The following is a 24285-nucleotide window of genomic DNA, read 5'->3' as shown; positions in this document are numbered from 1 at the left end:
TGTTTTGGCATTAATGAGTGTGGATTGGTTCGACAAAAACATGGATCTCAAGTCAGAGCATGGAGCACTAACTGCAGGTGTTGTTGGATGAAAGTTATGGACTTAGCTCGAGTCAATTCATGCCATTGAATGTCATTTATTTCCACACAAATTTGATCCTTTTCATGTGACTTTCTCTGTTGACAGTGAATGGTATTCCTGTTTCACTGTGTCAGTGGTTATTAGCAAGATTTGCTAGTTCCTGAAAGAGGCCAAATAACTACAGGGCTTTTAATGATTGACTGTGGAGTTATGAGAAATTTAGCCCGGTCATGCAGTTCAAAGTGTGGCTTGCAACCCTTATTTAGACTGATTTGACAGTGTAAGAAAGTAAAGAATTAATTCGGGTCTGCCAATAAATTTTCTCGTTGATCTGTGAGGCAGTACATCATGTTGTGTGTCTGGCACATTGCAAACAGCCGAGAATAGGTAAATTCTGACTGTGACCGTGAATACAATTTTGCATGATATTATGGAATCTCTGTGCCACAGATGGAAGTGTATGTTTCTGTTTTCCTTGTGTCTGAACTCATTAAACCACCGGCCAAATGCTTCTGTGGGAGAAGAAGAGTTGTGATAGTTCTGCCACAAACGTTATCAACATTTGATAACTTCCCATGGTACCTTGAATCCATACAGTGTCACTACCTGAAGATGCCCCAGTTTTATGTCAGTTGTTGTCACTGTCTATCTGGTGCACATAGTAAAACAAGTGGTGGTTCAGTGGCTCATTCTCAATTGGCTAAGGTGGTTGAAACTTTTACTGAATCAATGGGAGCCTGTTGACTGCATTTTTCGGAAATTAAATCATTTAATAGTAATGCTAGCAGTCACAAAATTTTCCGAGTGGCACACATATTTTAGGATTGCATGTCATTTATAGAGACTGGAGGGACACATGTCACAGTTTAATTTTAGAGCTAACAGTTATAAAATAACTAATGAATGTGTCTATTTGCATTTATTATGACATTGGAAAATCTTGGATGTCCCGGAGCTTGTTTCACCTGATCTGACGCTGTGCGATTTTCACTTTTGGAGTTTCATGAAGGATCATTTGTCTGTGTCTCCACTAGCAGATTATGCACCTGACTTAAGAAATATGATTGAAGAAGCTGTTGCAACAATTGCTCCAGACACACTGATCAAGGTTTGGACAGATATGCCTATCAACGTGGTGTGTGCCATGTGATGGATGGTGCTCACTTGTGACACAAACTGTTTAAGTTGCTCATTTATTTGATGTATTATTTATAACTATAAGTTGAATGTAATAAATGCTACAAAGCCTGGAAACCCAAATATTTATTTTGAAACACCAGGTCTATGTGAGGTGTTATCCAAATGTTCCCAGAATGTGTGTGTAGTTGGTGAAGTCTAGCTAGTACGATGAAATGCCGCCAAGCTGTACCTTGTAAAGAGTTAGTGGTTCAATGAGATTTGTGCTAGGTGGTCATGTTTAGTGTTTATCAATATTTCCTAATTCTCATGCAATGCATGTCTTGTGAAATTGACAGTGGCGGGTGTCTGGGAACAATGCATCATAAGTGTGTGTGTGTGTGTGTGTGTGTGTGTGTGTGTGTGTGTGTGTGTGTGTGTTTGTAAACTTTTGTAAATGTAAAATATTTACATTTTTGCCTAGATTTTGTATTAAAATCATATGCAAGTGAAGTGTGGAATGTCAGATCCCTTAATCAGGCAGGTAGGTTAGAAAATTTAAAAAGATAAATGGATAAGTTAAACTTAGATCTAGTGGGAATTAGTGAAATTCAGTGGCAGGAGGAACAGGACTTTTGGTAAGGTGAATACAGACACGTAAGTACAAAATCGAATAGGGGTAATGCAGGAATGATTTTAATAATAAATAAAAAAATAGGAATGTGGATAAGTTACTACGAACAGCATAGTGAACGCATTATTTTTGCCAAGAGACACGAAGCCCACACCCACCATAGCAGTACAAGTTTATTACATGCCAACTAACTCTGCAGCTGATGAAGAAATTGAAGAAATGTATGTTGAGATTAAAGAAATTATTCAGATAGTTTAGCGAGTCAAAAATTTAGTAGTCATGGGAGACTGGAATTCAATAGTAGGAAGATAAAGAGAAGAAAAAGTTGTAGGCGAATATGAACTGGAGGAAAGGTGTGAAAGAGTATAATTTAACCATAGCTAACAGTTGGTTTAAGGATCATGAAAGAATGTTGTATACATTTAAGAGATCTGGAGATACTGGAACGATTCAGATTGGTTATATAATGGTTAGACAGAGTTTTAGGAACCAGATATTAAATTGTTAGCTATTTCCAGGAGCATATGTAGACTCTAACCACAATTTATGTTTATGAACTGCAAGTTAAAACTGAAGAAACTGCAAAAGGGTAGGAATTTAAAGAGATGGGACTTGGATAAACTGAAAGACCCGGAGGTTGTAGAGTGTTCCAGAGGGGGCATTAGGGAACGATTGACAAGAACAGGGGAAAGGAATACAGTGGAAGAAGAATTGGTAGCTTTGAAAGATGAAATGCTGAAGTCAACAGAGGATCAAGTAAGTAGAAGGATGAGGACTAGTAGAAATCCTTGGGTAACACAAAAGATATTGAATATAATTGATGAAAGGAGAAAATATAAAAATGCAATAAATGAAGCAGGTGAGAGGACATACAAATGTCTCAAAAATGAGATAGACAGAAAGTGCAAAATGGCTGAGCAGGAATGGCTAGAGGACAAATGTAACGACATAGAAGCAAATATCAGTAGGGGTAAGATAGATGCCACCTACAGGAAAATTAAGAAGACCTGTGGAGAAAAGAGAGCCACCTGTATAAATATCAAGATCTTAAATGGAAAACCAGTCCTAAGCAAAGAAGGGAAAACAGACAGGTGGAAGGAGTATATAGAAGGTCTATACAAGGGAGATGCACTTGAGGGCAATATTGTGGAAATAGAAGAGGACATAGATGTAGATGAGATGGGAGATATGATACTGCGAGAAGAATTTGACAGAGCATTAAAAGACCTAAGTCAAAACTGAACTACTTATAGCCGTGGGAGAGCCAATCATGCAGAACTATTTCATTTGGTATGCATCATGGATGAGACAGGTGAAATACCCTCAGACTTCAAGAAGAATATAATAATACAAATCCCAAAATAAACAGGTGCTGACAGATGTGAAAATTACCGAACTATCAGTTTAATAAGTCATGGTTGCAAAATACTAACATGATTTTTTTCCAGATGAATGGAAAAACTAGTAGAAGCTGACTTCAGGTAAGATCAGTTTGGATTCCGGAGAAATGTAGGAATACTTGAGGCAATACTAACCCTACGACTTCTCAGAGAAGGTACCTGTAGGTTAAGGAAAGACAAACATATTCGTATAGCATTTGTAGTCTTAGGAAAAGCTTTTGACAGCGTTGACTGAATTAATCCCTTTCAAATCCTAAAGGTAGTAGGGATAAAATATAGGGAGCAAAAGGCTCTTTACAATTTGTAAGGAAGCTAGATGGCAGTTATAAGAGTTGAGGGACAGGAAAGAGAAGCAGTGGTCGAGAGGGGAGTGAGACAGGGTTGTACCTATGCCCAATGTTGTTCAATCAGTATATTGAGCAAGCAATAAAGGACACAAAAGACAAATTTGGAGTATGAATTAAAATCAATGGAGAAGAAATAAAAACTTTGAGTTTTACTGACGACATTGTAATTCTTGAAAGGATGATATAAGATGAACATTAATAAAAGCAAAATGAGGACAATGTAATTAGTTGAATTAATTCAGGTGATGCTGAGGGAATTAGATTAGGAAATGTGACACTTTAAGCAATAGATGAGTTTTGCTATTTGGGCAGTGAATTAACTGATGATGTGACCAAAGTAGAGAGGCTATAAAATGTAGACTGTAAACGGCAAGAAAATTGTTTCTGTAGACAAGAAATTTGTTAACATTGAGTATAGATTTAAGTGTCAGTATTTAAAGTATTTGTATGGAGTGTAGCTATGTATGGAAGTGAAACATGGATGATAGACAGTTTATACAAGAAGAGAATAGAAGCTTTTGAAATGTGGTGCTACAGAAGAATGCTGAAAATTAGATGGGTAGATCATGTAACTAATGAAGAGGTACTGCATCTAATTGGGGAGAAGAGGAATTTGTGGCACAACTTGACTACAAGAGGGGATCAGTTGGTAGGACACATTCTGAGGCATCAAGGGATCACAAATACGGTACTGGAGGGGAAAATCATAAGGAAGGCCAAGAAATGAATACATTAAGCAGATTCAGAAGGATGTAGGTTGCAGTAGTTACTTGTAGATGAGGCTTGCATTGAGTAGAGTTAGCACGGAGAGTTGCATCACGGCAGTCTTTGGACTGAAGAACAAGAAGAAGAAGAAGATGATGATGATGATGATGACAGCAACAACAACTCAAGTGAAATTTTCTTTCAGACATTCATTTGAATTTTTGGTATTAAACAGTGTACTTCAAATAAGAAAAATAGTATAAGATTTTTAAACAGTGGGAAGTCCAGCATATCCTTTGTTTCCATAATCCCTCTGGCCTCAATGTTCTCTAGTCTGTCCACCACCTGGCCTAGTCTTTTTCCTACTCTACTGCACATTCCCTCAGACGACATTAGCATCTTGTCCCACTACTACCCTGCTATTCTCTTCCTCCCCCTTGGATGCCGCCTCCTTACCAACACCACCCACCCGAGATGATTGCTGCCTGCATCACATGCAGCTACATTCGGGCTGTAGTGACAGAGAGAGTGCTGTTTGTGTGTGTGTGTGTGTGTGTGTGTGTGTGTGTGTGTGTGTGTGTGTGTGTGTTATACCCCAAAAGTTCTACTTCTGAGGAAGGACTTTGTCCAAAAGCTTAAACATTTCTGGTATTCGTTTCCATTGTATTTGTCTGTGACTCAGAACCTCCTCTGCATGGCAAATATAACTTTTTTCTGTGATTATGAGAACTTTCATGTGATTCTTGATGCCTTTCTCTAGTAAAAGTTTCTGGTCTGATACGTAATTTTTCAAAATTTTCTATCTGTCCAGCAAAGTTCCTAATAAATTAATAATCTTGCATTCTAGGGGCAACATTCCTGGAAATAATATCAGCAAGGGTGAAGTTATTTGGGATTACTTGCAACCCTTTCCTCCCCGTGGAACTGGCTTCCACCGATTTGTATTTATTTTGTACAAGCAAGAAAAGAAGATGGATTATGAAATGCTTAAAAAAGATGGTTCTTGGTAAGTTGAAAAGGCATTTGAAATGTATTTGGAATGTTAGTACATACATTTGGCTGCTGCTACTTCATGAATAAGTTGCCGTTAAAATCACAGTTGGCATATTGTAATATGTGACAGGATGTATATTTTTTAGATGTGCTTCATGTAGTTTTCTACCATTGAATGAAGGCATGCTTGTAGCCATAAATAAAACAATAGTGTCTTGTGAGGCTAGTACAGATTTCGAATATGAAATAATTGGAGTGAAGAAAAGTGTTGAAGATGGATCAAACATAGTAATTGGATGCTTTCATACACCTCCTGCCTCAGGAGCGATGGTGTCAAAACATTTGAAGAAAATGTGGAGAAAGTTACATCTAATTTTTTTTTGGTTATATTATAGTATAACAGGACAGATTTCAACCTCCCAGTGATAGACTAGGGGCTCAAGTGATTAGGACTGTAGTAGGGATAGGGAATCGTGCACAATTGCTCTAAATGGCTTACTCAAAAATTAAGTCAAGGAATTAATAAGAGAACTGATTCATGAAGTTAACATCTGCTGGTTTAAACTGATCTGAACTTTTTGACTCGGCCAATGAAGAACAAAAGTTTGGTGACCACTATGTCCTTACAGTGTCACTGAATATGGGTGTAAATAGGAATGTAAAGAAAAGAAGGAAGTTATTTTTGCTTAGTAAGAGTGACAAGAAACAGATTTCTGATTACTTGAATGTTCAAGGTGAAATATTTATCTCCAAGACTGAAAATGTTGAGTACAAATGAGCAAAGTCCAAGAGTATTATACAATATGCTGTAGACAGGTATGTTCTAAGCACTGTTGTTAGGGAAGTGAAGGACCTGATTTGGTTCAACAGTCTAAAGTAATGAGGACCTCATTGTAGATTTAAATGTGACCAAAGCCTCATAGACAAGCATAATTTGAGCACAGTCAAAATTGCATGTGTCAAGTTTTCAATGAATTCAAAAGTAAAATTCCATCTATTGGGGTGACAGAACATCCTAAGAAGTTTTGGTTTTATGTTAAATCAGTAAATGGATCAAAGCTGTCTGTTCAGACGTGCTTGTGAACACAATAGCATTGAAACAGAGGATGAGAGGAAGAAGGCCAAAATACTGAATTAACTTTTCCAAAACTTTACACCAAAGAGGTGTTGAAACAGCATTACATTTCGCAGTATATATAAATGACCTAGTGGATAATATGAGGGTTGGAACTTTAATAGTGGCAACTATTTATTTACAGCTCGTACAAAATAGATACGTGTTTCAATGTTTTACTGGCCTTCAAAGTAGTCACCAGCATTGTGTATAACCCATTGCCAGCAATGTGGAAGTCGTAGGATTCTCTTACCAGTGCCAGTTGTGTTGACAGTTCGAGCGACACGGCCTGTTGTCCGACGAATTTGTAGCTGTTCAGAAGCGAATGCTGTGAAGTGTTTCCTGCAGTTTAGAAATCGAGTTGAACTCACAAGGGCTTAATTCAGAGGAATGCAGTAGGTGGTATAGCACTTAGCAGCCGCATCAGTCAAACAAATCAGTAATAGCTTGCACTGCTCATGTTTGAGCATTGTCTTGCAAAATGATGGTCAGGTCCTGCAGAAAGTGTCATCACTTCTGTCTCTAAGGTGGTCGTAGGTTGTGTTCCAAAAATGAACAGCATAGAGACAGAAGTGATGACACTTTCTGCAGGACCTGACCATCATTTTGCAGGACAATGCTCAAGCACGTACAGTGCAAGCTGTTACTGATTTGTTTGACTTTTGGGACTGCTAAGTGCTGCACCATCTACTGCACTCCCATGACTGAAGCCCTCATGTGTTCAACTCAATTTTTAAACTGAAGGAAACACTTCACTGCATTCACTTCACAACTGCTACAAATTCGTCAGGCAATAGACCGCGCCACTCGAACTGTCAACACAACTGGCATAAGAGTATCCTAAGACTTTCACATCGCTGGCAATACGTTATACACAATGCTGATGACTGCTTTGAAGGTCAGTAAAACTGTGAAACATGTGTCTATTTTGTACAAGCTGTAAATAAGTAGTTGTCACTATTAAAGTTCCAACCCTCATATACAGTTCCATTAGTTCCTTCACGGAAGATTCTGTTAAATTTACAGGAGCTGCAATGCTAGATCATTATAACAAAATGAAGGAAAACTTACAGAGGATTGGTATTTGTTGTGTATAGCATGCTGTCTATAAATAGGCAGGAAGACCCGTTATTGTGTGATCACATGATTACAGAACAACCACTGTAAGCAATCTATTCCATTAAATATCCAGGTGTGTACATACAGACCGATTCAAAGTGAAATGACCACATTAAACTAACCGCAGAAAGGTAGATGCCAGGTTGAGATTTATTGGACAAATCCTCAGGCTATATAGCTGTCCCACAAAGGTTGTGGTTTACAAAAACCTCGTTTAACTGATATTTGAGTATTACTTGTTACTCTTACCAGATACAGTTGGTGGAGGATACAGGCAAGATTCAACAAAGAGCAGCATGTTTTGCAATAGATTCATTTAGTAAATGCACAAGAGTCACTGACTGGGGATTCCCAAGTGTCAGTAAAAGATCTTGATGAAACTTGGTGTGTTTTTAGAGGGAGGGGAATAAAGTAATATGTATTTTTTTGTTTGTGCCGCATTTCAGTTTTGCCCCAAAAGGCAATTTGGTATATTAGGTTTGGAGGGGTTCTCTTCAAAACAATGAGATATGGAAAACATTTCTCATATAAAAATTGATATGTAATTAACATTCTTGAAAACTGTCTAATCAAATTCTGTAATAATTTGAAATTTTGCAAAATAGTTCACTGGCATTAATTAATTTTTAAAAATGAAAACTTTTGTTACAACATAAAGTAAAGAAACATTCAGGCTGCATAAATCCATGTGTAATAATGCTTGTTGCATAAATACCATTTTTGGAACATAAGTTGTGCACAATGTGCTGTCAGAGTATTTTTAACATAACTGATTAAAGTACCTAAACAATCGTTATTAGCCTAGTTACTTATTTTACTTATATTTGTTTTATGTTTTAAATTGTAATTTTACACTTTTCTTCACTGAGACACATACATGTATTTTGCAGATTGAAGCTAATAAGTAACTCATTATTATGATACAAACTCATTGCAAAAATGATATTCTGTAAATAAATGCTTAAAACATAACTTTTTCTTATACCATGCACATAAAATGAATGAAATTTCTTCACTTAACATACGAAGAACCCAATCCAAAACAAAATTCATCAGGACTTCAGCGGAGGACAAGGAACTTGTTCATCTGGTGATCCCAAAGGGCTTAATGACACAGGTACAGTCAGGATACATACACAGCTTTTTATGTTGGAAGAATTTTGTGAGAAGGTTTTCAGAACTAGTCCTGTTGAATGATCATGACGCCGTCAGTCTCCACTTGATCAGATTAAATTAGATTTACTTTCATTCCAATTGATCCGTAGTGAGGAGGTCATCCAGGATGTAGAACATCTCAGAAAAACAATAATACATGACAAATATTAACAACTAAAACAAATAACCTAATGGACCCTCCATAGGTCCCAAGTGGGATGATCATCTATATACAGGGTGGTCCATTGATAGTGACCGAGCCAAATATCTCATGAAATAAGCATCAAACGAAAAAACTAAAAAAGAACAAAACTCGTCTAGCTTTTTAAGGGGGAAACCAGGTGGCGCTATGGTTGGCCCACTAGATGGTGCTGCCATAGGTCAAACAGATATTAACTGCATTTTTATAAAAATAGGAACCCCCCTTTCTTTTATTACATATTCTTGTAGTACATAAAGAAATATGAATGTTTTAGTTGGACAACTTTTTTGCTTTGTGATAGATGGCGCTGTAATAGTCACAAACGTATAAGTATGTGGTGTCACGTAACATTCCGCCAGTGCGGACGGTATTTGCTTCATGATACATTACTCGTGTTAAAATGGACCATTTACCAATTATGGAAAAGGTCGATATCGTGTTGATGTATGGCTATTGTGATCAAAGTGCCCAATGGGCGTGTGCTATGTACACTTCTCGGTATCCTGGATGACATCATCCAAGTGTCCGAACCGTTCGCCGGATAGTTACATTATTTAAGGAAACAGAAAGTGTTTAGCCACATGTGAAAGTCAACCACGAACTGCAACAAATAATGATGCTTAAGTAGGTGTTTTAGCTGCTTTCGCTGCTAATCCGCACGTCAGTAGCAGACAAATTGCATGAGAATTAGGAATGTCAAGAATTTCGGTGTTGAGAATGCTACATCAACATTGATTGCACCCGTACCATATTTCTATGCACCAGGAACTGCATGGTGATGACTTTGAATGTCGTGTACAGTTCTGCCACTGGGCACAAGAGAAATTACAGGACAATGACAGATTTTTTGCACGTGTTCTATTTAGCGACAAAGCATCATTCACCAACAGCAGTAACGTAAACCGGCATAATATGCACTATTAGGCAGTGGAAAATCCACGATGGCTATGACAACTGGAACATCAGGGACCTTGGCAGGTTAATGTATGGTGCGGAATTATGGGAGGAAGGATAATTGGCCTCCATTTTATCGATGGAAATCTAATTGGTGCAATGTATGCTGATTTCCTACATAATGTTCTACCAATGTTACTACAAGATGTTTCACTGCTGTTCGTCTTTAATTGTGAGCCATATGTTTGTGTATCTTACAGCGCCATCTATCACAAAGCAAAAAAAGTGGTCCAACTAAAACATTCATATTTCTTTACTTACTACACAAATATGTAATAAAAAAATGAGGGTTCCTATTTAAAAAAAAAAAAAAACACAGTTGATATCCATTCACACCACAAATAACTATTATTGCATGTTTTTGTACCCAGAAAACTTTAGCTTGAGTTGATGCATTACCCCACAAAATAATCCCATATGACACTATGGAGTGAAAGTAATCATAATATGCTAGCTTTTTCATTTTTATATCCCCTATGTCTGACAGAATTTGCATTGTAAATAGAGATTTGTTTAGGCACTACAGCAGTTCTGTGGTATGCTCCTCCCAGTATCAAGCTGTAATCCCAAGGATTTAACACTGTCCACTTCTTCTATGTGCTTGTCATTGTATGTTAGGCATATACTCGTGGGACACCCCTTACAAGTTCTGAACTGCATGCAATGTGTTTGATTTTTCAAAGTTAAGTGACAAAGAATTGGCTTGCAGCCAGTGATTAATGTCCAAAAATATTTTATTAGCCGATATTTCTAAGACTACACTTTATTTTAATGATGTGTAAATAAAATAGAAAGAAACTTCCTCATGGGAAAAATATATTAAAAACAAAGATTCCAAGACTTACCAAGCGGGAAAGCGACGGTAGATAAGCACAATAAATAAAACACACAAACACACACACACAGAATTTCGAGCTTTCGCAACCGGCGGCTGCTTCGTCAGGAAAGAGGGAAGGAAAAGGAAAGATGAAAGGATGAAGGGCAAGTTCCCATCTCCAGAGTTCGGATAGGTTGGTGTTGGTGGGAAGTATCCAGATAACTCGGACTGTGTAACACTGTGCCAAGATGTGCTGGCCGTGCACCTAGGCATGTTTAGCCACAGGGTGATCCTCATTACCAACAAACACTGTCTGCCTGTGTCCATTCATGCGAATGGACAGTTTGTTGCTGGTTATTCCCACATAGAAAGCGTCACAGTGTAGGCAGGTCAGTTGGTAAATCACGTGGGTGCTTTCACACGTGGCTCTGCCTTTGATCGTGTACACCTTCCGGGTTACAGGACTGGAGTAGGTGGTGGTGGGAAGATGCATAGGACAGGTTTGACGCTGGGAGCAGTTGCAAGGGTGGGAGCCAGAGGGTAGGGAAGGTGGTTTGGGGATTTCAGAGGGATGAACCAAGAGGTTACGAAGGTTAGGTGGACGGTATTTATTGTAATGTTTGTAAAATTGGCAAACAAAACAAACTTGGCATCTGGTAATGTTACTGATGAAAGGTCATTGATGTACGCAAGAAAAAGTAAGGGCCTTAAGATGGAGCCTTGTGGGACCGCACATGTAATTATTTCCTAGTTGGATGATGCCTGATAGCTTAATACATGTCTCTTTCCTAATAGCACCCTTTGTTTCCTGCCAGAGATATAAGATTTGAACAGTTTTGCAGAATTTCCTGTTACACCATAAAATTCTTATTTACTTAAAAGGATACTGTTATGTACACAGTCAAATGCCTTTGATAGATCACAAAATATACCAGTTGCCTGAAATTTTTTGTGTAATGAATTAACTAAATTTTCACTGTAAGTGTAGGATAGCCTTCTCAGTATCAGAAACCCTTAGAAATCTGAACTGTGACTTTAACAGTATTTTATTTGTGATAAGATTGTTATATAGCTGATTGTACATTACCTTTTCTAAAATTTTTGAGAATGCTGTCAAAATTGAAGTTGGATGGAAATTTGACACTATTTCTTTATCCCCTTCTTAAAGAGCGGCTTAACTTCAGCATATTTCAACCATTCAAGAAATATTCCATTGATAAATGACTGGTTACACAGATAGCTTAATATGTTACGTAACTCAGAATCACATACTTTAATTAATTTTGTTGATCTCTCATCATACCCACGAGATGTTTTTGATTTTAAAGATTTTTTGATGGACATTACTTCTGCTGGGGTAGTGAGGGTCAAATTCATATTATGGAAGTTACTTGAAATGTCTAGTCTGAGGTATCCCATGGCAGTATCTACAGAAGCTGACAACCCCATCTTTTCAGTAACAGTTAAAAAGTGTTTGTTAAAAAGTTTTGCAACACTACACACATCTGTCACCTATGTGTCATTTACTCTTAATGCTGTTTGCCCCTCTTCATGTCTGGTTATACCAGTCTCCTCCTTCACAATATCCCATATTGTCTTTATTTTGTTATCTGATATGACTATCTTTTCCTTATAATATATTTTCTTTGATGTCCGTATTATAGTTTTTAATATTTTGCAGTATTTTGTAATGTGCTATTGCATCAACATCAGAACTGTTTTGGATTGACAGATACAATTTTCTTTTTGTTTTACAAGATACCTCTATTCCTTGAGTAGTCCATGGCTTCTTCGTAGACTTTGCTCTAACCTTGATTAGTTTTGGGGGAAAACAAGTGTTCAAATAAGGTAAGCACTTTATTAGCAAAAGTGTTATATTTTTCACTCATGCCATGAGCACTGTAAACATCAGTCCAGTGAATGTGTCAGAGGAATGTCCTAAAATAATTAATTTTTGACTTATTGATTACCCTCTTGAGCTCAGATTTAACAGATTTTATATCCTGTTCAGTATTAACATTTAACAGAAGGAACTGCATGTCACGGCCTGAGAGGCCACTGACTATTGGTTTTGTAATATAATTTTGTTCATTGGACTTTTCTATAAAGATATTATCAATGGCTGTTTGTGAGCAATTGGCTACCCTAGTTGGGAACTTTACAGTGGGGATTAAGTTGAATGATAGTATTACTAAGTCAGATAAGTTCTTATTGGGAGAGTCTTTATAAGAAAATCTTCCTTGAAGTCACCAGCAACCACTATTTCTTTGTTTTTAGTTGTTAAATGGGCCAGTACAGCTTCGAGGTGGTTTATGAATAGATTAAAGTTATCTGCAGGTGCTCGATATACACTTAATATTTTGAAGGATTTTTTGCGAAATTCTACTTGTGTTGCACATGCTTCCACATGCTGTTCTAGGCAAAATTTATGAATGTCTATGTTCTTAAATTTTCGACAGTTCCTGAGGAATGTGGCAACTCCTCCTTTGTCAATTTCTGCTCTGCAAAAGTGAGAGGCTAACCTAAATCCTGTAACACTTAAAAGTTCTACACCTGTGGTCACATGATGTTCAGAGAGACATTATATCAGCTGGGTTTGAGGACTCTAATTCATCTATGCAGATAATTAATTCATTAATTTTATTTGAGAGTCATTGAATATTTTGATGCAATAAAGATAGCCGACATTTCACATTGACTGAGCTAAAACTGGGTAGAGCTGAAATTTCTGCTGATTGTTGAAAATTCTTAACCAATAGCTGTTTATGCTGATGTAATAAGATAGAATTATGTTTTTTTGGTTTCTTTCTCAAACTGAATGTTTGTCTCAGTCCTAACTTCTCTTGTATACTTGCGCAACTGCATCAGTGGGGCTTTCATGGCCACCTCCCCATTTTCATTCGGTCTTTCCTGTCTCAGCAGTTTTTTCGGACACAAGTAGGTGCCACAATCTCTGATCGATTTGAGCAGGAGATGGTGTCCCTCAGGGCAGTGTTTTAACTGTTACCCTCTTTGCGAAAGCCATCAACAGTATCATGTCTACAGCAAAGAGTCCTGTACAGTGCTCTTAATTTGTGGACGATTTTGCTTTTTTCTGCTCCTCCTCCAGTGCTGCAACGGCGAGCCATCAGTTGAAACACAGTGTGTCAATTAGAGGAGTGTGCTGCAAAGACGGGTTTTCGGTTTTCTGCTGATAAATGTGTGTGTGTGTTCATTTTAATAGTTCTCGTCTCCTCTTTAATTTCCCTGCCTTGAAGATAGGGGACACCATCCTACATTTTAGAGAAACAGAGATTTTTATGGGCCTCATTTTTGACTCCCGATTGTCATGGTTGCCATACCTGGGACACTTGAAAGCCCGACCCCCGAAGGCGCTGAACATCCTCAAGTGCCTTAGCCACAGATAATTAACGCTGTCCACCAGGAGGGATTCAGCTCACCATGGACACTTATTGGACAGTCCCATACCCAGCCTCTGTGCTGAGGCGGGGGAACCGCCACTTACCATCCGGTGACAGTTCCTCATTGTGAACCAAAGATGTAAATTCCTCGTAGGTCCAACTTCACCTGCACACCATACTGTTGTTCACCCACATCTGGAGTGCCTTTTTTCCAACCATCCACAAGCCATGATGCCATATGGGATCTGCATGTGCTGGAGTGACTCGGTGAGGTACCAATCTGACCCCAAATCCAGGGTTTTAACCGACTGCCACCCTGGTTACTGGAGCGGCTCAGAATGATTTTAGATTTAGTGTGGTACAGGAGACAGAGCACTCCTGCTTCTGTTTTTAATGCGGTATTTTCTGTCATTTTATCTGATCACCACAACCATTTAGCTGTTTTTACAGATGGGTCTAAGTAGGTTGACTCCAATAGTTGTTCTGTCATTTTCCCGGATCGTGTCCTCAAGAGCAGACTGCCTCCCAAATTTACCATCTTCGACGCAGAATTATATGTGATCTTGCAGGTGCTGGAGCAGATGAGACATTCTCCCAATGTTAGATTTCTCGTCTGTTCAGATTCTCTGAGCACGCTTTACTCTCCACAACGTTTGTACCCAGCAGATAAAGTAACCCAGACTATCCAGGACACCTTCCTCCAACTACAGTGACTGGGGAATGAGGTGTCTTTCTGCTGGGTACCAGGGTACATGGGAATTCTGGGGAATGAAAGGGCTGATCGAGCAGCCAAGGAGGCGTGTCGTGACAGTCGGGTCTTTTGATGTGCTATCCCCCTGCATGCCTTCACCTTGCTGTTGAGGTATAAACTCCTGTGCTGCTTGGCAGACGAGTGGCTAGAAGTGACCAACAACAAGCTCCGCGTCATCAAGCCCACAACTCAGCTGTAACGCACATCCTTCCAGCCACATCAGTGGGACGCAGTCCTCCTTACTCGTCTTCGCATTGGCAACAGCCCTATGACACATGGATTTTTACTCCGGTGAGAGGACCTTTCGATGTGTGGTGCTTGTGGTGTGCAGATTACGGTGGACTGCATTTCATTTGCTGACCAGTGGACTGCAGCGGATTTGCCGGCAGATCTGCAGCCTATTTTATGTAATGATCGAATGAATGTGGTTTGTGTTTAAGAGTTTTGTGAATTGTCCCACATTTTTAACACAATTTTGGGGAGATGTTTCTAATGTGCCAACAGGGTGGCTGGCTTGCCCAAGTCTTTTGGAAGTGGTCAGCCAGTCACATTTCCCTGTGCTGTTCTTTTAGCTCTTCTGTGTTTTGTTTTCCTTCTGCTTTAATTTCTTGAATAGCTCTCTTGCCTCCTCATTGGTTTTAGTGCATGTGAGAGTGTGTGTACGCAATAGAGTGATTGTATGTTCATTTCAAGTGCATGTGTGTACGACAGTATTCGTTCCTATCCACATTTGTTTGTTTTAATAAATGTTAGGGCACTGATAACCTCACTGTTAGGCTTCCACAAGATCCCAAAACACACACACACACACACACACACACACACACACACACACACACACCACACCACACACACTCCTAACCTTGCTTAAAACTTTTTTTTTTCTTTTCTCCCTACCCAAAATAATGATCTTTTCTCAACCCTATAAACACTGGTATCTTATCACTCATGACAGTGCCTCCCTCCTTTAACTTTCTTGCTATTTTCCCAGCCAATTTACCCTTCCCTTTCCTGTTAAGGTGAATGCCATGCCTAGTATAATCCCACCTATTGAGAGAATCAACAGGAACCACACCAATATGTGACCCTGCACCCGACATAAGCAGCCGTTCCAACTCCAAATTAATTCTCCTGACAGAAGAGTTCAAATGAGGTTGGTCATCGCGGCCAAGAACAGATACAAACTCAACACTAGTATGCTTTGATGCTGATACAATCTTTGCCAGGCCAGACTCTATACTGTACCCAGGATCTCTGTCAGTACTATTACCTGACCCACCCACTATAACCACAGTGTCTTCCTTAGTGAAATCTTTGCAAAGTGATCCTAAATCCTCTGTCACCTGCTCCAGACCAGCACTAGGTTTTAAAAAAATGTTGACCTGGTATTCCGATCCTAGTTCATCCTGCAAAAGTTAGCCAACACCTCTTCCGTGGGAACTACCTAACAACAACACTTTCCTTCTCTTTACTGATTTCCCTACATTCTTACTTTTCAATTTGCTGCTGAAAGTTTGTTGTACCCTATCTACACCTGCAACTGATTGAGGCTCACCAGCTTCTAACTGAAGCAACAGGTCAAATCTATTTTCCACACTCACCATGACACGTCAGATTGTTGCTCCTGTTGCCACTTCCTATCTCTCTTTACCCTTCTGCCTTCTTAACCTGTCAAGATTTCCCCTGGCCTTGTCTAACTCAGCATGAAGGGTGCCAATTTTCCCCTCCTGTTTTAATATCTCCCTATCTCTACTACATATCCTACAAAACCACTGATGAGTCTAATTTACTTTCCCTACTCCCACACCACTACAGTCTCCCACAAGGAAATAAACTACAGCACTACACCAAAGCCCCGGTCTAACAATTTTACAGCAAGTCAAGCACTTTTCACTCATGATGCGTGTAATAGTTCATTAAGAATAAGTCAGTTGAATTAGAGATAACCACAAAAACATGATTCCACAAATTTGGCCTTATACACAACTGTATGTAAACAAAAACAACAGTGTAAAGTTTCTGAAACAACAACCTAAACTTTATGCTACTTACCAGGAAAAAAAAAAAAAAAGTGAGTTAAATAATGAAGAGGTATGGTACAGTTTAATTGGTGGAGAGACCAAAGAACAATTAAACAAAATTCTATAGATTTCCTGATGCAAAACATAAACAGAAAATATGACTATTACCTGACTGTATGATCTTTTCGTGTTCTCTGCTATATGGTACTCTTTAATGGTACTCTTAAAAAGCATACTAATGCACCTATTTACCACATAATCAGTACTAAACTAAATTTTATTATAATCTAAACTGATTTATCTCTACAAGAACATCAAAACTCGCCCTAGTCACCTGGCTGCTGGGCGTACAATTGAGCTACAGTCACTAGTACATAATCAGTTCTCTTTGGCAAGGCTTATCAATGTTCTGAAATAAGCCTGATACAAATCAATCAGGATATTTCGAAGTTCCCCCAAGTGAATTGGAAATCCTGCTGAATTTTATTTTCTGTTGCATTCTCTGTTGTGTGTATTATGTGAAGACATTTCTTTTGTTTTATGTGCATTGTGTAAGAAAACATTATGTCTTCAGAATTTATTTACAGATTATCACTATTGTAATGATTTTGTATCACAATAATGAGTTACTTGTTAGTTTCGTTTAACAAAATACATGTATGTGAAACACACAAAAAATTAAAGTAACAACTAAAAATGTAAAATAAATACAAGTAAAATAAATAAATAGACTATAAATGAATGTTTTGGTATTTTAATTAAGTATTGTTGAAAATAATCTGACAGCACATTTCCTACAGTTCATTTTCCAAAAGCGGTATTTCAGAAACAAACTTTATTAAATGTGGATCTACATAGCTTGAAAACTTCTTTAATTTATGTAATAGCCAAAGTTTTCATTTTTCAGCATTAATTGATGGCAGTGGGGCATTTTGCAAAATTTCAACATATAAATAAATTTGATTATTGAGTTTCCAAGAAAGTTAATTACCCATCAGCTTTTATATGATAAATATTTTTTATATATCAACATTTTGAAGATATTTCCTCCAAACCAATTACGCCAAGTCAGGTTCTAGGGGTATTGTTTTATTTTTTTTCCTTCTACACATCCACCAGATTTCATCGAGATTGTTTATTGATACTTCAGAATGTTCCCTCATGAGCTGCTCATCCATATCCATTTGCAGACACTACAAGAGAGGCGTTGTTCATCAGCATGGGAATAACTGTTAAAACTCTGAGAGTGTAAATTCCTAGAAGAGTTAACTGTTATATTGCTTTGTCCTCAGTATATCTCATGAAAAGGCCATGGTAGCAAAAATTGGAGGGATTTGAGCTCACGTGAATGCTTATCAACAATTCTTCTTCCCATGGACCATTCAAATCTGGAACATGAATATTAGGGAAAAGCGACAGTGGTGCACAAAATATCTCTGCCACACTATAAGGTGACCTGTGGAATACAGGCTGTGCCATTTCCCAGTGAACTGATAGTTACTCAAAAGCTAACTGCAAAATGAATGTAAAAATTTAGTTTAGTTTATGTAGATGTGTAATGTAAAATGTGCAGTCTTGTAGTTTTATCCTACATTCTGCTGACAATTACATGAATGCTCTAGGGGAATGAATAAGATAATATTGCAATGATTCATGATAAAAATCATTGTACACCCTCAGACACAATGTGAAATGTATAAATGTTTTCTATTGCTCTCATTGTTTGCCATACTGGGTAACTTTCATGCTCTGCACTCTACAATAAAGGTTATGTTTTGAGATGTAAATTAGTCTTCACTTTTGTGTGAATTAAGTCATATAATGACATATCATTTGTTACTGTTGACTAGCAGTGATTTTTAATCCATCGCAATGTTCATTTTTTTATATTTATGCACCAATAAATATGTAGTTATTGAAAACTCATGTATTAACTGCTTTTTATTTTATGTATTTTTCTTTCTTTTTAGCTTGCGGTTAACAGACAGGACATTTCGTACATTGGATTTTTACAGAGAAAGACAAGATGACATAACACCTGCTGGACTGGCATTCTTCCAATCTGATTGGGATTCAAGTCTGACAAATTTCTTCCACAATACTCTAAGTATGGTGTTCACAACATAAACAGTTTTAATGAAATGTGCTGTTGCTTTATTATTTGTTAGTTTCATTATTTGAATCATTGTGATTTTATTTCAGATATGCAGGAACCTGTGTTTGAATATGATTTCCCACCTCCATATCATCCGCCACAAAAATGGTTTCCTCTGAAACAAGCTTTCAATTTGTAAGTGAAATATTTATATTCACCATAAGATGATTTTTTTGTTTCTGTTTTTAATATTACACTTTTTGTGCTCTTTATATTGTTTCAGTTTTGTAAGTTAATAATACTTTTATCGTGTTTCATAATCTTTCACTGTAGAGCTCTACTCTAAAATCCATCTTGTTACTATACATAACACATAGGATATTGCAAAATCACTCCTGTCTGATAGTGATTATGCTTATGGGAGGTACTTTTGGTACCCGGTTTGCACACTCTACAATACTGCAATCAGTTATAAATTATTGTGTGTTCAGGTCAGGTCAGTGACATAAAGGTTCTGATCCTCTGCTTTTATGAGACTGACAACTATATTACCTTACAAGTGCACCCTATGTATTATTTCTGATGCTATATGTATTTGAAAATATTCTCTGTTTGCAGCTGTCATCTGTCTTTACTATTCCATTTCAGATGTAGAAATAGAACTACGAAACCAGGTGGCCTAACATTAAAGTATTCACGTCTGAATGTAGCCATAAATGAATCTTTCTTATAATTTGTAATATCTTAGTTTCCGTATCTCACCATTTCAGTAGCAGATTTCCTTGTGTACAAGTACCTATATTTATGTACAATTTAGTAATTTAGCATTCCAGCAGGTTTGTCAAAAATTATAATGTAAAATAAGATAAATGTCCAGTGTAAAAGTTATTGTGTTTTCTGGTAGCCCCTCCTAATAATATCTCAGTAGCCATTACATTTTTGTGCAGTTCTAATATGGCCATAGCCTGCTCCTGCTTCCTCTTCCCTTCTTTCATCATACTACACATCTTCTCAGATTTTAAGCAGGCACTTAGCACAGTATTATGTTGTGTATCTCTCACTGAGACCCCTCTTCCTATGCAATTAACTAGATTGTGCATAGGCTTCAGATTCAACCCTACACGACAATTTAATCAAAGTATTTACATATTTATTAGCATTTCCTTGAAGTTCTGAATGAAGCTGAATGGATGAGGCAGATGATGTGTTGTACTAACAATGGGAGCTTTTTTGTGACAGATACTCTGCATCAAAGTTGCCAGTTTAGAAGCACATGTTTGTTTCGAATGAATTGAAGCCAGTGTTTCATGTCTTACCTGAAGATGACTAGCAGGTGTCTGGTTGAAATATGGTGAAGTGAAGTATACAATGACTGGCTGCAATCCTGAAATCTCTTCAAACATTTGTTTTGCCGGGAAAATTTCAAATTTCACATTTTGATATTGTTTTCAATACCATCAAGAAGTAACTTAAAGATATGTACACAGATAACCTTTAGCTTATAATATGTAAGAAACTATCAGCCTCGATTGTGGTAATGAAACCAACCTTTACCTAGGTTTCAGCCCAAGTAATTGAGCCTTTTTCAGAAGATATACCTGATTCTATAATATTATTCTATAACATTTTAAAAATGCGACTACACCTGTTCAGGCTGTTTTAGTTTTATTTCTAGACCATGCTCTCGTAGACATATTATAGAATCAAGTATGTCTTCTGAAGAAGGCTCAATTACTTGGGCTGAAACCTAGGTAAAGGTTGGTTTCATTACCGCAATCGAGGATGATAGTTTTTTATATATTAAGATTATCACGATTGCTGACTGGGCTGAAATGTTGAAAGTACTAAAACCTAAATGTTTTTTATCCTCCCATATCTTGTTGTTCTTCTCACACCCTTTGCTCTCTCCAAATGCTATATCTTCTATTTTCCTAGACATTTTTCTTTTCTGTTATATCCTCTTTATGGTTTCCCACCTTTTTTGACTTTTCTCTCATAATTTTTTTTCCATTTTAACTTCTTTTTCTCCTTGCAGCCTATTGCTCATACAAAGATTCTCGTATGTTACAATTCAGCCTATCAGTTTTTATGTCATGGACTTTTCTTCCAAGTTTATGATTAATCTTATTTCTGTGCTGCAACGTACCTGTATAAAATAATAAATGCACGTGTATGTGATAGACGCTGCAACTAAAAACAGTTATGTATTTGGCACCAGCTTGAGCTAGTATTAATCTATGACTTTAAGATTGTTACTTGACCAAAACAGCTTATCTATAAAAATATTATTACAACATCTTTTGGTTGTTCCATAATATATTCCATTGATGTGTAGGAGTTTTAATTAAAATGTATTGTTATGTTTTCATAAATTGGCAAGTTGTGTTATTTTTAAAATGATCTTTGGAAAGATTTAATTTTGGTTATGACTGGTTGTGAGTAATTTTCTTATCTTTCTTTTGATAGATACATGGATAGATATCGTGATCAGAAGCAGATTGCAAAAGAATACTTGCTGATGAAATTAAGCAAAACACATCCATTTGAGAAACCTCCACCACCACTGAAATATCCAAATGCACATCGTTATGAAGAGGGAACACCTTCATGGTTGAAGACAGAAATTAGGAAAAACAGGCTTGGTTGGGGCCGAATTAATGATTTTTAATCATATTATTATAAACATATTTTTGTGAATAAACTTGTCACTAAGAAAAACTAGTTATAATGTATAAGTCAGATGTTTTACGGTATCAAAATTTGTTAAATTTTGAATGTGATGTTCTGTACAGAAATTTTGTTTGGTAGTTGTACTGTATTTACCCAATTATAAGACGAGGTTCCTTCCCAAGTTCTCTATTTGAAAATTACACAGTGTCTACATTCGCAATTTAAACTAATGTTGCTGAGATCACAGTTTTTATGTTTTGTAATTATTTAAGTAAAGCTTTCATATACCAAAGTAGCATTTTGTGTCAGTTTAGCACAAGAAGCTGTACTTAAAATGACGCGTTTTTGAGAGAACTGTGAGACAGTGTCTCACTGAAACTACATACTTTTGTATTACACAAGTATAAATATCAAAACCTTCGAGTACTACATGCTTTAGCTTTGCAAGCAAGGACATCAAGGTGATGGCTGCCTGATTGGCTTCTGTTAGCCAGTCGCAGAACAGGACACATCATCTTGTCAGCCAGTCATACCATAGAACATCGAACATGCATCATAAATAAAATAAGAATAGTTAATGTCTCCCATTGAAAGGATTTTAAATCTGCCATTACAACTACAGCATAAGTGTATTTTGTCGTCTAACACACTTTGCTTTTTCTATACTGTTTATATATTAATTCAAGACATAGGCTTTGCAGTGTTGTCCTTAGTTTCTTTATAAGTATGGAAGGTATTTTTTTTAGATGCATCTTTACAAGCAAATGCACATTTTTTTCACTAAATGCATTTCAGGTTATTGAAATAAAACATCATCAGTGATCTGTAATGAAAGATATTTACAATGTGGCTTCCTTTCTGTATTGAAAAACAATTCATTACAAAGGTTGTTGATTTTACTTATGGTATGTTATGTCCAATTTTCACTCACATCAGGAAACGCCGTCCGCTTGGACATTTTTGAAGTATTTCTTCATTTGGGGTTGTGGATTCCAAGCTAATCCCAGATTGCTTTGCTGAACTGTGCATTTCTTGATGTGAAACACAACATAATGCATCATCACAAAGCAATGTGGGAGTAAGCTGGAATCAACAGTCCCAAACAATGGAATTTCCCATAACTTGCAAGCAGGTGTTTCCTGATGTGATCTGAAATGCCTTCACTATTTATAAATCATCTGTGGACAATATGGCCAAGGAAACGTCTTAGAATAACATATAAACAATATAGAAAAAGCAAAGCTTTGCCATCACAAATTATGGTTATTCAGGAACCTATTAGCGCAGCTCACCAGCAGCAATGACATTTATATTCTTGCTTATCAATAATATTTAGCTTTTTACTTCCGAATATATCCCAATTTCCGTCACTTGTGCAGAGCTCTTAAAGCTGCGACTTGTCTACAGCACTTGATTTTCTAGGTTGGCCACATTGTTAATCTGAAGTTGTCTGTTTTTTGCAAATTCACCTATAGGCAGCCCCGAGGATACTGTATTCTTGTCACTCAGTGTACTTCTATTGTCAGTGCTGTGAGGAACTGTAAATTTTAGCAATCAGCAAGGGCGTACCCAGGATCTGAACTGTGAGGGGGGGGGGGGGGGGGGGGTCGTCATACTAGTCTCAGGAAACAAGGACTCGAGACAACATACAGCACTTCTTATTAAATAAAACAGTAAACCAGTGAAAAACTGCTTTTAATAAACATTTTAAATACAAGAATGCACTTGTACAATCCGAGAAAACACATGCAGCATTTCTTATTAAATAAAACAGTAAACTAGTAAAAAACAGCAAATATCTTCTAGGGGGGCTGCTGCCCCCCCCCCCCCCCTCCCTGCCCCTCACTGGGTACACCCATGGCAATCAGTAATGAATGGCAATTGCAGGTGTTAAGAAATGTGGATTTACGAGTTCACAGTTCCCAACTGGTTCATGCAGATCACATGACTGCTAATTTTAAGTTAATAGTGATTCATGAAGTAGAAGCCACAGACATCTGTGCAGCAGGAAGAAAATTTGATCTCTCAGAAGTGGTGTCAGATGAAGATTAAATTAAGGCCAGTTCTACATACAACACTGTCAGGGGTCCAAAGCAGGGAAAGTTTCATGATCTGGAGCAGGAGGTTGTTCAGTACGTGCTAGACAATTGCAATGAAGGCTTCTTGATTACTCAAGAAATTGTCCAAAAGAAAGCACTGGAAATAAAGAACAATATTTCAACTGCATGTGCTGTGAAATTCAAAGCAAATACTATCTTTTATGTGAGGATGATGAAGAGGGCATGGCTAACAATATGATGCTGAGCTATGCTAGCTTGGTGACCTCCCACAGCATGTGGAGTAAAATTACTTGCATTTCAGTGCCATATAATCGGTCTTAAGAAACAACCTGACTATTTGCTCGGCGATACGGGCATTGTCGATAGGGCGCCTGTTGATTCTGATATGCTATCAGATGTTAAGTGTTGATGTGATGTTCATTAAAACTGTACCTATAAGGAGGACTGACAATGAAACAGCCAGAATGACAGTAATGCTCGGTGCACTAACGTATGTAAGGAACCCCTCCCTCCCATATTAAATTCTTTGCAGGAAAATATTACTGAAATAAAAACTACCTGCAGTGGTTATCTTTACATGCCAAGAAAAGGGATGGCTGAAAAAATTACCTGCTGCTAGATGATTGAAGGTTATTTAGAACGGATTGCCA

The 24285-nt window shown here is 37.5% G+C and overlaps 1 protein-coding gene across 1 annotated transcript in view; it reads left to right on the top strand.

Annotated features, from left to right (window-relative positions):
• LOC126268156 (39S ribosomal protein L38, mitochondrial) overlaps nucleotides 1-21870 on the top strand; it is a 49500-nt gene extending 27630 nt beyond the window's left edge. Inside the window, exons 5-8 of the mRNA XM_049973707.1 lie at nucleotides 5131-5289; nucleotides 18781-18917; nucleotides 19013-19100; nucleotides 21372-21870. Of these exons, the coding sequence (XP_049829664.1) occupies nucleotides 5131-5289; nucleotides 18781-18917; nucleotides 19013-19100; nucleotides 21372-21573 (586 nt within the window). The 3' untranslated portion in view covers nucleotides 21574-21870. The remainder of the gene's footprint in view (nucleotides 1-5130; nucleotides 5290-18780; nucleotides 18918-19012; nucleotides 19101-21371) is intronic.
• Nucleotides 21871-24285: the final 2415 nt, after the last annotated feature.

The sequence above is a fragment of the Schistocerca gregaria genome, chromosome 4, assembly GCF_023897955.1.
Source record: "Schistocerca gregaria isolate iqSchGreg1 chromosome 4, iqSchGreg1.2, whole genome shotgun sequence".
Taxonomy (NCBI): Eukaryota; Metazoa; Arthropoda; class Insecta; order Orthoptera; family Acrididae; genus Schistocerca; species Schistocerca gregaria.
The sequence above is the reverse complement of the archived record's forward strand: the minus strand, read 5'-3'. Positions and strand labels throughout refer to the sequence as shown.